The sequence below is a fragment of the Ranitomeya imitator genome, chromosome 1, assembly GCF_032444005.1.
Source record: "Ranitomeya imitator isolate aRanImi1 chromosome 1, aRanImi1.pri, whole genome shotgun sequence".
NCBI lineage: Eukaryota > Metazoa > Chordata > Amphibia > Anura > Dendrobatidae > Ranitomeya > Ranitomeya imitator.
This window is the reverse complement of record NC_091282.1, coordinates 502,617,278-502,632,774: the sequence shown is the minus strand read 5'-3', so window position 1 is coordinate 502,632,774 and position 15,497 is coordinate 502,617,278. Positions and strand designations below refer to the sequence as shown.

Below are 15,497 nucleotides of genomic sequence, written 5' to 3'. Positions count from 1 at the left end.
TAAGAAGTATGCACTAGCCTACTTGGATGACATTGTCATCTTCAGCCCTTACTGGAGTTCTCACCTGCCAAAGGTACAGGTGATCCTCAATGCATTGAGGAAAGTGGTATTCACCATAAATCCAAAGAAGTGTGCCATAGGGAAAGAAGAGTCCAGGTACTTAGGCTACATAATCAGGAGAGGCGAAATCAAGCCTCAGTTAAATAATATAGAGGCAATTCAGAAGTGACCTCAATCGGTTCTTAGCCCTTAGACTTTTCATGTAGAGCATAGGCCAGGGAAGTTATATAGCAATGTGGATGCTTTCTCCCGAAGTCCCTGTTTAATGTCTGAAAGTGCCAAAACCCCCTAGCTTTGGGTATGGGGGGGAATTTGTGACAGTGTCACTGGTTCAGTGTATGGAGGGAGATATGGGTCACTGCGCATACTACAATCAGTGATGCAAAACCAGAATATTTTTCCTCCAGCTCGCTACGTGCTGAAAGGGTTAATTTAAAGTGGTATACATGGCCTTTTTTTACGTGGGCACCCATAGAGTGGGAGGGTGCTCCCCAGGTCTCCACTTGCAGAAATGACACCAGCATGTGTACGGACAGTACCTGTGATGATGTCATGGTCAAGTGATCATCACATGGTTTTATGGTTTTGGTTAAATACCTGGACATGGGTGTCAGTCTGGGTTTTGACTTGGGAGAGAAAGGACTCTCGCGTGGATCCAGGAGGAGCTGAGAATATTGTGAGGTGTCTGCAGGTGTAGCCTGCAGAGAAAGGACTCTTTTGCACCTTGTTTTTTCTTTCTGTTAATATGCACCCTTGTCTGTGATAGTACTGTGTGTACAAACAATTTTTTCTACTCTTATGCACCTACGTCTGATAGTATTGTGCACCAAAATAAATTTTTCAAATCTTATGCGTGTCTGTGATAATACTGTGTCAAAAATCCCCTGTGCGTACTCTTCACCCCTCACCTGTGGGAGTACTGTTTTTAGCCCTCTGTGTGTGCTCAGATTCCCTACCTGTGGGAGTTCTGTTTCAAAAAGCCTTTGTGTTCACTGCAGCTGTGTCTGTAGGAGTAGTGTTCCCCCAAAAAATTCTACTCTGCAGCCATCTTTTTGAGAGTAGTGTGTCTTAAAAAAAATAGCAATATGCAGCCGTATCTTTTTCATTTGTGGGCTAAAAAATTGTTTTTGTCTACCTCTGTGTCTATACGAGTAGTGTGTCTAAAAAGTAGTTGTACTATGCAGCTGTCTTTTTGCAAGTAGTGTGTCTAAAATATAATTCTCCTCTACCACTATATCTGTACCAGTTGTGGCTGTGCCTTAGGAAATGTTCCTTTAATCCTCTTCGTGTACTCTGCAACCCAGCCTCTGGGAGTACTGTGCCCAAAAGCCTCTGGGAGTACTGTGCCAAAAAGCCTTTGTGAATACTGTGCCACAAAGCATCTGTATGTACTGTGCCAAAAAACCTCTGGGAGTACTGTGCCAAAAAGATTCTGCATGCTCTGCAACATGAGTTGTAAGGCCGGTGTCACATTAGTGAGTGCAATGCGAGAAACTCGCATGAGTCTCTCTCATCAGTTCCTGGCACTGCTGCTGGCAGTTTGGACCGGAGCGTTCAGCTGCATAGAAATACATGCAGCCACACACTCCAGTCCCGAGTGCCGGCGGCAGTGCCAGGAATTGATGCAAGAGACTTGCGCGAGTTTTTCACATTGCACTCGCAAGTGTGACACCGGCCTTATCCTAAAAAACAGTTATACTCTGCAATGGTGACTGTGGTAATACTTTTCCAAAAACACTGTGTATGTACTCTGCAAACGTCTCTGTGGGAGTTCCCTGAAAAAAGTCTCTGTGGTAGTACTATGCAAAGCAGCCTCGGTGGGCTTAAGGCCCCGTCACACATAGCGAGATCGCTAGCGAGATCGCTGCTGAGTCACAAGTTTTGTGACGCAACAGCGATCTCAGTAGCGATCTCGCTATGTGTGACACGTAGCAGCGATCAGGCCCCTGCTGTGAGATCGCTGGTCGTGTCGGAATGGCCTGGGCCATTTTTTGATCGTTGAGGTCCCGCTGGGGAACACACATCGCTTTGTTTGACACCTAACCAACGACCTCATTGACGACTCAGGCACCGACATATAGGCGTGCATTTGCGTTGCCTTTTCCGCGCCCATTCTGTTCCGATTGGTGGTCGCTACTGCGTTCTGATTGGTTTGCGGCCATGCTATGAGGCGACACATAATAGCCCTTCCGTCCTTTGTTCCTGAGCGCGTGGTGGATTGCAGAACGTTGTAGAGTTCTCCGGCCTGCGACTCCTCTTCCATTTCGATAATCTGTTCTGCAAGGATTCTTCTGACAACTATACATTGTGTATGGTAGATATTGTTTGGGGTCGCAAGTGCGTTTTCATTTTCCCCTAAATTTTTATATAGGGCAACTAAAAATAATTTCCTGCTATCATTGCTGTGGAGGGATGGAGTGAGGGCTTGTCTGCTATCTGTGTACATATACTTTTACACAGGCATGTTTTCTGTCATGCATGATAACAGTTTTTTTTTTTTTATTTATTAACTTTATCTTCTTTTTCTTTTATGTGTTTCAGTGTGCAGCATCATGAACAATGCGCAGTATGCTGTTGTGTTTGCTGCATTGCTGGTTGAGGAAGCTCGGCGGCAAGATGAGGCCCGGATGCAAGAGAGGCGTTCTAAACGAAAGCGTCGCATGTGGACCAGAGAATGGCTGCAGAAGAGGTCTGATTTGTCCCACATGCAACTTGTAAGAGAGCTTCAGGAGAAGAATCCTCATGATTTCCGCAACTATCTGCGGATGTCTGAGGAAACCTTCCAACATTTACTGGAAAGAATTACTCCACTGATTCAACGGAAGGATACAGTGATGCGTGCTGCCATCCCGGCCGATGAAAGATTGGCAGTCACGCTGCGATTCCTGGCCACCGGGCGCTCGCTGCAAGACTTGCATTTTTCTTCAGCCATTTCAAGGACCCTGCTCAGCGTTCTAATTCCAGAGACATGTGATGCGATTTTCCACAGTCTACGTAGCTACATGCAGTTTCCCAACACGGAGGAGGAATGGAAAAAGATTGCCTCCGATTTTGAGCAGCTTTGGCAGTTCCCAAACTGTGGTGGGGCTTTGGACGGGAAACATGTCCGGATCACTCAACCACCGAACAGCGGATCCTACTTCTTTAATTATAAGGGCTATTTCAGCATCATCCTGATGGCCCTTGTTAACGCGAATTATGAATTTATAAATGTAGATGTTGGCATGAATGGAAGGGTTTCCGATGGTGGCGTTTTAGAGCACACACTCTTTGGAGAGCGTTTGAACAACTGTGAACTTCACTTGCCTCCCAACTCTGAGACTAGAGGCAACCTTAATTTTGTTTTTGTCGGTGATGAGGCCTTCCCGCTTCATCCCAATCTTATCAAACCGTTCCCCCAAAAAAGTCTAACAGAGGAAAGAAGAATTTTCAATTACCGTTTGTCAAGGGCACGTCGGGTTGTAGAAAATGCCTTCGGTATCATGGCCAATCGCTTCAGAGTTTTCCACACGCCTATTAACATGAAGTTTGAATCGATAGACTCTGTTGTTTTGGCTTGTTGTGTGCTTCACAACTTCCTTCGCCGTCGAGATGCTTTGGCGTACAGTCCACCTGGCTTCATGGACTCTGTGGGCCTAGTAAATGGGGAAGTGCAGCTCGGTGAATGGCGCGCAAATGATCCCGCAATTGTAGGCCTTCAACCATTGTTACCTGGCAGAAACACCCACGATGCGAAGACCTGCCGAGACAACTACTGCCAATATTTTAACGGTCCTGGTGCTGTTACTTGGCAGCATCAGAACTTATAGTGGGCTACTACTGACATGTATACACTGTTTTAGTTATTGCACTGATTTGTCTAATAAACTGTTTGTTTTACTTTGAAAAAGCTTTGTTTCTCATTCTTTCTGCTGTAAGGGCCCATATATACATACGTGTATTCCTATGTATACAGATACATCCATATACATCAACATTGAAATCTACACAGATACCTACATATACACATACATACTCACAGACATACAAATATAAATACCTATCTAAACATTAATACATATCCATACATGAAACCACCAACACTCCAGTCTTCCAGTGCAACCGGAGACGCTGTATTGAGAATGCGTCACATTCAGAACGCAGTAGCGTCTTCGGTGTGACCTGGAGATTACAATACAGGCCGCTTAACGCAGTAGCGTCGTCTAATAACCGCGGTGACGTTGATGCGTTGTGGGCGTGGTTTACGGCGCTGATGCGTTGTGGGCGGGTTAAAGGACAGTGCTGCGGCCTTGCTTTTCACTAGTGGCGGCAAAATGGCGGCCAGGCGTCGTGCAACGCCTTGGGGTGACGCAGAAGTGCGTTACCTAATTACTGAATTAGATGCCCATGATTATGGGTGTCATAATCACCGAGAGCATCCCGTCCTCCATAAGCAGGCTGTGCTGCGGAGGATCAGTCAGGGCCTAGCCCAGAGATTTGGAGTGCAGCGCTCCAGTACCCAGATCCGGAAGAAGCTGGCGGATCTGCAGTACAGGTCCAGTGAGCGCCTAGCCAGCATCCGGTCACAGAGCCTTCCACATCGTGGGGAGTGTAGTTAAGATAGGTTAGCATAGTATATGGCCACGACCGTTTTTAGTGTTTCTGCTGCCCTCGTACACACACCAGGCTCGGCTCCGCACGCCTCGTACACACACCAGGCTCGGCTCCGCACACCTCGTACACACCCGGCTCTGCTCCGCACGCCTCGTACACACACCAGGCTCGGCTCCGCACGCCTCGTACACACCCGGCTCTGCTCCGCACGCCTCGTACACACACCAGGCTCTGCTCCGCACGCCTCGTACACACCCGGCTCGGCTCCGCACGCCTCGTACACACACCAGGCTCGGCTCCGCACGCCTCGTACACACACCAGGCTCGGCTCCGCACACCTCGTACACACCCGGCTCGGCTCCGCACGCCTCGTACACACACCAGTCTCTGCTCCGCACGCCTCGTACACACACCAGGCTCGGCTCCGCACGCCTCGTACACACACCAGGCTCGGCTCCGCACACCTCGTACACACCCGGCTCTGCTCCGCACGCCTCGTACACACACCAGGCTCGGCTCCGCACACCTCGTACACACCCGGCTCTGCTCCGCACGCCTCGTACACACACCAGGCTCGGCTCCGCACGCCTCGTACACACCCGGCTCTGCTCCGCACGCCTCGTACACACCCGGCTCGGCTCCACACGCCTCGTGCACAGTCCTGCATACAAATGGGGCCCCTGATCATATGACCAAAAATCTGGCCCAGTATATTGCGGCACATTTGTTACAACAGTAATTACAGTGCAGCACCTCAGGTATGTAATAATGTAATATTTTTATTTTTCTCCAGCACCAGCAGACCCGGAGCCCCAGCAGGAGTCAACGACAGGCTCACCAACAACAGGCTTGCCAGCATCACTCCGTGACATGGGTGAAGTCATGTCCCCCGGTAATTATTGCACTAAAAAAAAGGTCCATACAACTCGTAAAGGATAGGACTGTCGTGTACTATGAAGTGTTGTATCTTTCCCTAGGCGGTGATGCCAGGGGATCCGGGTGGTCCCTTAGTTCTTCATCACCCGATTTACCCGGAAACCGTAAGTGTTAAATAACAAACACGTACATGATAGTTAGATGCATGTACAAACTAAGTTTTACCATTCCCTCCATAGAAATCCCAACATTAGAGGACCTCCAGGCATCACACAGGAGGATGATGGCGACACAGGGGACACTGGCTGAGCAAGTCAAACAGCACGGAGTGATGCTGGATCGTTTTGTGGCTGCACAACAGCAGAGCGGCAGCCATTAATTTTTTTTGTTGTTGATGGTTTTGTATTTAGTTTATTTTGTATTTTGTTATTAGGTTGTTGGTATGTTAATATTGTTTATAAAACAAAATAACAGTTTATATCCCCTGATGTGTACGCTTTGTTAAAAACAACAAACATGTTTCATCACGCACACTCATTATATGTATGCATCTGTATACATGCACCCTGCCCATTACCCCGCCTACTAGACCTGCAAATAAGTATATGCTGAATTCAGTAAAGCAGGCTGCAAGTTTAGAATTATCAAAACAATTTTATTTATAACAATTTTTAACATAAAGTAACATTTAAATTTAACTCTTTAATATAAAAATGGGTATTATACCACGGGGCTTGCGAGTTCAGATTTTCCCTTCTTGGGAAGCCACGGCCCATTTTCAGAGCACATGGGAAACAGGCCTAGCCAAGTGTTCCACCATACTAATCGATATGCTCATTGAGCATGACCAATCCCTTCTTATTCAGATCAAGGAGGAGATTAAGAGATGTGAGATTAGACTTGGTGACTTCAATAAAGACGCAGAGGTCACCCCTTTCCAGCTTCAGTTGAAAACGGTAATCGATAAGTTTGAAAAGGAAATTATTCAGAGGAAAAGAGATAAATTCCAGCGGGATAAGATGGACTATAATAAGGGGCGTGCCTATAAATGGATTCATCGAGGGAACAGACGTTATGTCCCTAGGGATATTCAACAGGCAACCATACCTTTGGTAGGGGACGATATCTCATCTAGTGATTTTTTATCCTCCGACCCCAGCGACGTGGAAGGCGCTGTCGGAGGGGGAGGAGGAAGAGGAGACACATACAACAGGAAGAGTCGTCCACGGAGAAATTGGTCACCCACATTCAAGAGGACAACCCGTTACAACAAGAGATGATAATTGATCCAGCAAACAGTTTTGACGGTGATTTACAGATCATTAACCTTTCAAATTATGAATTGTCTCACGTGGAGAGAAGAGTCCTTTCCAAAGGCTTATCCTTCTCACCTATGAACAAACTGAACAAATTTATTTTAATTAAGGATTTGTATTTGTTTTGCCGCCAACTAACATTCAAACTGCTGTACCATCAACCTTCTCTTTTAGATTCTTTTTCTGGTGGTGATAGACAAGTTTTCTCAGATCTGCTTGAATTACTCCATGAAAATGAGGGTGTGGTCACGGGGCACCACTTCTCCAGGCGTCTGCCCTCACAGGCTACTCCATCGTTTTCCCTCTTCCCGGCTGTTCAAATATTTTTTGACAAGGTATGCTCTGATATTAAGAAATTGAAATTGGATCCATTCAGACACAACAATTTCAGTAGAGAAGAAAGAAGGGCCCTTGAGAACTTAAAAAACAATAAAGACTTTGTAATACGTGAGGCCGACAAAGGCGGCAATGTCGTGCTGTGGCCTCATGATTTGTACACTGGCGAGGTATTACGTCAACTTCAGAGGTCTGATTGTTATGCTATGTTACCTTCTGACCCCACTGCTTTAAGGACAAAATCGATCAGCTTATCAACGGGGCTCGTCAGATGAACATCTTGACAAAAAAGGAGGCAGATTTTCTCATCACCCCTTCGCCTATCATCCCTACATTCTACGCTCTTCCTAAAGTGCACAAGTCGCTCACTGCACCACCAGGTAGGCCCATTGTTTCCGGAATTGGCAGTCTCTTTGAACGTCCCTGCATCTATGTGGACCACTATTTACAACCGTTGGTCCTGTCTCTGGACTCATACATTAGAGACTCGTCCCATCTTATACAGCTCCTTGAGATTGTTCACCTGCCACTTGGTACTTTTTTGGTGAGTCTTGATGTAGAATCACTCTACACCAGTATTACACATCAACTGGGCATGCAAGCTGTAAGGTACTTCCTGGCTAAGAACAGCAAGAGAGATATAAGTCATGATAGTTTTCTTTTGGAACTCTTATACTTTATCTTGGACAAAAACTATTTTGTCTTCGACAGGAAGTACTACAGACAAACCTCAGGTACAGCTATGGGGGCTAGATGTGCACCATCGTACGCAAATTTATTTCTTGGATGGTGGGAGGAGCAAACTGTCTTTAAACATACGGCCTTTCCCAAAACGACAATGTGGCGTCGCTATATTGACGATGTCATCTTTTTCTGGACGGGGTCACTTGAGGAGTGCAGGCAATTTATTGGAGACCTAAATTGTAACATATTTAACATCAGACTTACATCTGTCATTTCAGAGACAATGCTTGACTTTTTGGATCTGAAATTAGCCATCAAGGATTCCCATATTATCTGTAGTCTCTTCAGGAAGACAACCGCCACTAATAGCCTTTTACACTACGACAGCTTCCATCCAGGTCATCTCAAAAATGGTATCCCGAGGGGCCAATTCCTTCGCCTCAGGAGAAATTGTAGCTCCAATTTGGATTTCGAATCACAGGCGACGGATTTGTCCAACCGTTTTAAAAATAGGAGCTACCCTCGGAGAATTATTTCCCAAGCCTACCAACGTGCCCGCGGCACGGAGAGACAAAGTCTGCTAAATAAGAAGGTACGTGAACCTCTCTCTTCGCTACCATTAATAACTACTTTTAACAACCAGTGGTCAGACATTCGGGACATTCTTTCTAACAATTGGGCTATCCTTGCAAATGACAAGAAGATTCTCCCTTTTATTTCTACATCTAACATAGTAACATAGTAACATAGTTAGTAAGGCCGAAAAAAGACATTTGTCCATCCAGTTCAGCCTATATTCCATCATAATAAATACCCAGATCTACGTCCTTCTACAGAACCTAATAATTGTATGATACAATATTGTTCTGCTCCAGGAAGACATCCAGGCCTCTCTTGAACCCCTCGACTGAGTTCGCCATCACCACCTCCTCAGGCAAGCAATTCCAGATTCTCACTGCCCTAACAGTAAAGAATCCTCTTCTATGTTGGTGGAAAAACCTTCTCTCCTCCAGACGCAAAGAATGCCCCCTTGTGCCCGTCACCTTCCTTGGTATAAACAGATCCTCAGCGAGATATTTGTATTGTCCCCTTATATACTTATACATGGTTATTAGATCGCCCCTCAGTCGTCTTTTTTCTAGACTAAATAATCCTAATTTCGCTAATCTATCTGGGTATTGTAGTTCTCCCATCCCCTTTATTAATTTTGTTGCCCTCCTTTGTACTCTCTCTAGTTCCATTATATCCTTCCTGAGCACCGGTGCCCAAAACTGGACACAGTACTCCATGTGCGGTCTAACTAGGGATTTGTACAGAGGCAGTATAATGCTCTCATCATGTGTATCCAGACCTCTTTTAATGCACCCCATGATCCTGTTTGCCTTGGCAGCTGCTGCCTGGCACTGGCTGCTCCAGGTAAGTTTATCATTAACTAGGATCCCCAAGTCCTTCTCCCTGTCAGATTTACCCAGTTGTTTCCCGTTCAGTGTGTAATGGTGATATTGATTCCCTCTTCCCATGTGTATAACCTTACATTTATCATTGTTAAACCTCATCTGCCACCTTTCAGCCCAAGTTTCCAACTTATCCAGATCCATCTGTAGCAGAATACTATCTTCTCTTGTATTAACTGCTTTACATAGTTTTGTATCATCTGCAAATATCGATATTTTACTGTGTAAACCTTCTACCAGATCATTAATGAATATGTTGAAGAGAACAGGTCCCAATACCGACCCCTGCGGTACCCCACTGGTCACAGCGACCCAGTTAGAGACTATACCATTTATAACCACCCTCTGCTTTCTATCACTAAGCCAGTTACTAACCCATTTACACACATTTTCCCCCAGACCAAGCATTCTCATTTTGTGTACCAACCTCTTGTGCGGCACGGTATCAAACGCTTTGGAAAAATCGAGATATACCACATCCAATGACTCACCGTGGTCCAGCCTATAGCTTACCTCTTCATAAAAACTGATTAGATTGGTTTGACAGGAGCGATTTCTCATAAACCCATGCTGATATGGAGTTAAACAGTTATTCTCATTGAGATAATCCAGAATAACATCCCTCAGAAACCCTTCAAATATTTTACCAACAATAGAGGTTAGACTTACTGGCCTATAATTTCCAGGTTCACTTTTAGAGCCCTTTTTGAATATTGGCACCACATTTGCTATGCGCCAGTCCTGCGGAACAGACCCTGTCGCTATAGAGTCACTAAAAATAAGAAATAATGGTTTATCTATTACATTACTTAGTTCTCTTAGTACTCGTGGGTGTATGCCATCCGGACCCGGAGATTTATCTATTTTAATCTTATTTAGCCGGTTTCGCACCTCTTCTTGGGTTAGATTGGTGACCCTTAATATAGGGTTTTCATTGTTTCTTGGGATTTCACCTAGCATTTCATTTTCCACCGTGAATACCGTGGAGAAGAAGGTGTTTAATATGTTAGCTTTTTCCTCGTCATCTACAACCATTCTTTCCTCACTATTTTTTAAGGGGCCTACATTTTCAGTTTTTATTCTTTTACTATTGATATAGTTGAAGAACAGTTTGGGATTAGTTTTACTCTCCTTAGCAATGTGCTTCTCTGTTTCCTTTTTGGCAGCTTTAATTAGTTTTTTAGATAAAGTATTTTTCTCCCTATAGTTTTTTAGAGCTTCAATGGTGCCATCCTGCTTTAGTAGTGCAAATGCTTTCTTTTTACTGTTAATTGCCTGTCTTACTTCTTTGTTTAGCCACATTGGGTTTTTCCTATTTCTAGTCCTTTTATTCCCACAAGGTATAAACCGCTTACACTGCCTATTTAGGATGTTCTTAAACATTTCCCATTTATTATCTGTATTCTTATTTCTGAGGATATTGTCCCAGTCTACCAGATTAAGGGCATCTCTAAGCTGGTCAAACTTTGCCTTCCTAAAGTTCAGTGTTTTTGTGACTCCCTGACAAGTCCCCCTAGTGAAAGACAGGTGAAACTGCACAATATTGTGGTCGCTATTTCCTAAATGCCCGACCACCTGCAGATTTGTTATTCTGTCAGGTCTATTAGATAGTATTAGGTCTAAAAGTGCTGCTCCTCTGGTTGGATTCTGCACCAATTGTGAAAGATAATTTTTCTTGGTTATTAGCAGAAACCTGTTGCCTTTATGGGTTTCACAGGTTTCTGTTTCCCAGTTAATATCCGGGTAGTTAAAGTCCCCCATAACCAGGACCTCATTATGGGTTGCAGCTTCATCTATCTGCTTTAGAAGTAGACTTTCCATGGTTTCTGTTATATTTGGGGGTTTGTAACAGACCCCAATGAGAATTTTGTTACCATTTTTCCCTCCATGAATTTCAACCCATATGGACTCGACATCCTCATTCCCTTCGCTAATATCCTCCCTTAAAGTGGACTTTAGACAAGACTTTACATAGAGACAAACCCCTCCTCCTCTCCGATTTTTACGATCCTTTCTAAACAGACTGTAACCCTGTAAGTTAACTGCCCAGTCATAGCTTTCATCTAACCATGTCTCGGTTATTCCCACTATGTCAAAGTTACCTGTAGATATTTCTGCTTCTAGTTCTTCCATCTTGTTTGTCAGGCTTCTGGCGTTTGCGAGCATGCAGTTTAGAGGATTTTGTTTTGTTCCAATCTCCTCACTGTGGATTGTTTTAGAAATGTTCTTACCTCCCTTCTGAGTATGTTTTCCTGGGTCGTCTTTGTTCGAGTCTAATGTTTTTCTTCCTGTCCCCTCTTCTTCTATTTTAACGCCCTCCTGATGAGTGTAGCGAGTCTTCTGGCGAATGTGTGTTTCCCAGGTTTGTTGAGGTGTAGTCCGTCATATCTCCTAATATGGTAGCAAGAAGAGCTAGGAATTTAAGGGACAATTTGTGCCGCAGTCATTACCAACGACCCACTGTGAGTTTGAATCGGGGTACAAAGGTCTATGGTACATATCCATGTGGCCACTGCAGTGTGTGCCAATTCATGATTGCACAGGACGGCTATTCAATTTCGACCTTATCATTTCAGATTCGTCCAAGAGAATTTTTTACGTGCAGGTCACGGAATGTTGTCTATGCAATATTTTGCGGCTGCCCTAAAATCTATGTGGGTCAGACTACCCAAGAATTGCGGAAGAGAACGCAGCAGCACCTGTCTAATATTTCTACAGCATCCAGGGACCGAGAGAAGAACAAAATGCTCACTTCGGTGGCCTCGCACTTCTTGGACATCCATGGGGGGAAGACATCTACTTTCAAAGTTATGGGCCTACAGACTGTCCACATGAATATTAGGGGGGGCAACGTTACACAGGCTCTTCTTCGATGCGAGTCCAAGTGGATTTTCGAACTTCAAAGCCAATCCCCCTGTGGGCTCAACGAAGACTTATTATTTACAGGCTTTTACAAACAGCTTTAAACTTCAATTTTTTTTTATTTTTTTTTTAATTCTGTATATTGTGCATTTGCGCCTGCATTTATCTGTAATATGCCTTCTGTGTCCGGTGTAATTTTGTGGACATGACAACTAATTTCCTTTTGAAACATGTGCGGTTTGTGCCTGGTTATTCACATTAATGAATTTCAACGTTGACGCCTGCGCGTTCCTTGGCTACTATTTTCATCGTTCAGGTTAATATCGTAGGATTGGTGGCTTGGAAAATGTTTTTTACGCATGGGGTGGTTTCGGTGTCACATCTTGTTTTGCTGGCCCACTGTGGGTGTTATGGCGATTCGTGTACGCCGATAATGGGTATAGCTGCATGAATGCACATTCTGTTAATATATATGCGTCTATAGCCGGCGGCATTGCTAATTAGCGCCTGCGCACTATGTGGTGCGTACATCTTAGTTTTACTGCGTGTTAGCGCTTGCACTGCTGTCTATATCTGCGATCTATAATTTATTTATTTTTTTTTAATTAATATATATATTTTTTTTTTATTTTATTTTTTTTTTTTTTATATATATATATATATATATATATATATATATATATATATATATTTTTTTTTTTTTTTGCCGGCTCAGCTCTAAGGCCAGGGTTATTTGCCTTTATTCGCAGAATATGCTTGGCTTATATGTGTGCAACTGAACGTTCAGTCTTGCCTCTTGGCGCCGATATACTGGCGTCTCGGGCAATATTATCATTGTTTATATTTATATTTCCATCCTGCGACTGGACGTTCTACAGGCGCATGCGCATCTCTATGTTACTTTGTTTGGCCGGCCGGCTTTTCCTGGTGGCCATAGCAACATGTTTATATCGGGAGTATGCGCATTTGTTCTCTGGCTCTCTCATTGAGGAGGGTGCACCTGATCCATCGGCATCACTGGTTGGCACCTGCGCATTAAGGTGCGCGCACATACTCCTAGCATTTGGACCTCGGGGAACTCTGGAGCTCTCACAGCTGTTCTGAATCCCTTCACTCCGGTATGTAATTGGGGCTATATATAGATCTTTGAATTGTGCCTCAGGTATACTCTTTCTGCCCCTGACGAAGCTACCTGTGTGTAGCGATACGCGTTGGGCTTCGGCCCCCCTCCTCTCTCCTGACTGACACCCTGGCTTCAGCTCCGTCACACCTCCTGGCTGCCTGCGGCTCTGCAGCACCTGTGTAACGTATATACCCTCTGTATCTCTTATTTGTCTCCCACTTGCTCTGATTTAGACATTGGTCGTGCTCACTGTTCATTATTTATGTGTGCAGGTAGCAGACATTACACTATCAGTGTGAGATAGGGTTATTTATATTTCATTAGTCCGACGGACTCTCAGGTGGTATGTGTTTGACCGCTTCATGTTAGATTACTGCATATTGGGGATAGGAGCTTCAGTTTAGTGTTTATGCACTCAGCACCTGCATGTATACCTTCCTGGGTTGTAACTTTTGCCAGATCAGCGGGAGTGTTCAGTTTGGATGGGGGGAGGAGGGGGATTTCTTACTATCTACAGGGCATTGTTTTCATGTATGTGTTTTTTAAGTGGTTTTATTGTACTGTTTTTCTGTGTGCACTTTTCTAATAAAAGCCATACTTTGTAATTGTTTGGTGATCTCCCTATCAGCGTATTCTTTTCTCTTTGCGTATTGGTTTAATATAAAATAACTTAACTATACTACAATTATACTTATAACCCGAAATATTTAATGGAACTATAATTCTTCATAATGGTTTTCACCATTCAAAAATCCTTGGCTGGGCGGAGATGATAATTGCCCAAGAAAAGAATGAGAAAACCTGGGATATTGTGGTGGAGGGGCAAGCGGCATGTTCAGGTGAGATCTAAATTAACGGTGTGCTGGTGTGCCACGCATTTCCTGAGGCGTATCATTCATTGGCTGCCATGAACGGTCCATAAAACTTTGCACACTTGAACTTTCATCTAGCTGTCCAGCTGCCGCTTTGCTCAAAGTTTCAAAAATCACCCTCTCGGCGTGGATCCTTTGTTGGTCTTGCAGCTTCCCTAGCCGATGAGCGGCAAAGTTGGCAAAGCTGTCCACAGTACTGTGGCTCTGCTGGCTTAACATTTGCTTTGCCAAAGTGACCAACTCTGTTGATGGCGACACGGTTTCTTTTCTTTTACGACCATTGTTAATCCGCCGTGGTACATAAGGTGTGTTGGGGGTTGAGGGTGCAGGGTCTTCACTAGACCCCTCAGTAGCCTCCTCCCGGATTGGTTCAGCTCCCAGCAGGTCCTCACTGGTCGGGGTGGACAGATCATCATGCCGATCTTGCTGCAGGAACAGAAAATTTAGAATTAAGGGGAGAAACTAGTAGTACAGGATAGGATTTTTTTTAAATAACGGTATGAGCACTGAGTGGGGCCAAAAAGTTAAGGATTGTACTTATCTGAAGTGGAAGGGATAACTTGGATAAAATGCAGCATAATAAAAGAGGGAAAAACTTAGTTACTATTTTCTACTCGACTATGCCATGAGAGACCAAGTTTTAAAGCTTTTTACAGGGAAGCAAGCAAAGAAGGTACTTACATCTCCAACAGGGGTGTCAGTCGGGATCACAGGGTCTTCATCCAGGGTCTGCCGCATTGAAGATGCCATTGTACGCGGGAGCTCCTGGTCACGGGTGAAGCCAAGCAAGTCAAAGTACCATAACGATGGCACATAAACCTCGTCTGTGGCGGCACCAGACTTCTTTGACCTCACCACCTTGTTGAGCTCCTTTTTATAAACTGTGCGTAGACCCTGGATCTTTTTCCGGACAACACTCTCATCCACCTTCTCGCTGGGGTTATGCTGCTGAAACAGAGCAACAAGTTTGGCAAAAGCCTCCCTCTTCTTGTTTCTGTTGCTGTAGTCAGCGGATTTAATCTGCCAAAGGCAGGGCAGGGATCGATACATCTCAATCAATTCCCGTACAAACTCCTCGGTATTGAAAGACATCTGAAAGAAAGAATAGCATACAGTGAGCATATATGGAATATTTTAAATAACATTTTGAAAAGAGTTATGTATGAGCCACACTACTGTGAATGTAAAATAAAGAACAATGCGCCTGGCCTGCTAATAATCTCTGCCAGTCTGCAGTCCCTCCTTCCAATAGTCCTCCACTGACAACACCAATGCTGCCTGTGTTCCCCTGCCATGCAAATGGAACCGGCATAGAGCCAAA

At 44.5% G+C, this 15,497-nt stretch overlaps 2 protein-coding genes across 2 annotated transcripts; one reads left to right on the top strand and one right to left on the bottom strand.

Annotated features, from left to right (window-relative positions):
• Positions 1 to 2,665: 2,665 nt before the first annotated feature.
• Positions 2,666 to 3,942, top strand: LOC138657906 (uncharacterized). Its single transcript, XM_069745510.1, has one exon. It carries the CDS (start codon positions 2,688 to 2,690, stop codon positions 3,867 to 3,869), a length of 1,182 nt encoding a protein of 393 aa, XP_069601611.1. The 5' UTR covers positions 2,666 to 2,687; the 3' UTR covers positions 3,870 to 3,942.
• A 10,213-nt stretch (positions 3,943 to 14,155) lies between these two features.
• LOC138674937 (uncharacterized) lies at positions 14,156 to 15,279 on the bottom strand. Its single transcript, XM_069762819.1, has 2 exons — positions 14,858 to 15,279; positions 14,156 to 14,602 (listed from the first exon to the last, which is right to left on the bottom strand). Exons 1-2 carry the CDS (start codon positions 15,266 to 15,268, stop codon positions 14,156 to 14,158), a joined length of 858 nt encoding a protein of 285 aa, XP_069618920.1. The 5' UTR covers positions 15,269 to 15,279.
• Positions 15,280 to 15,497: the final 218 nt, after the last annotated feature.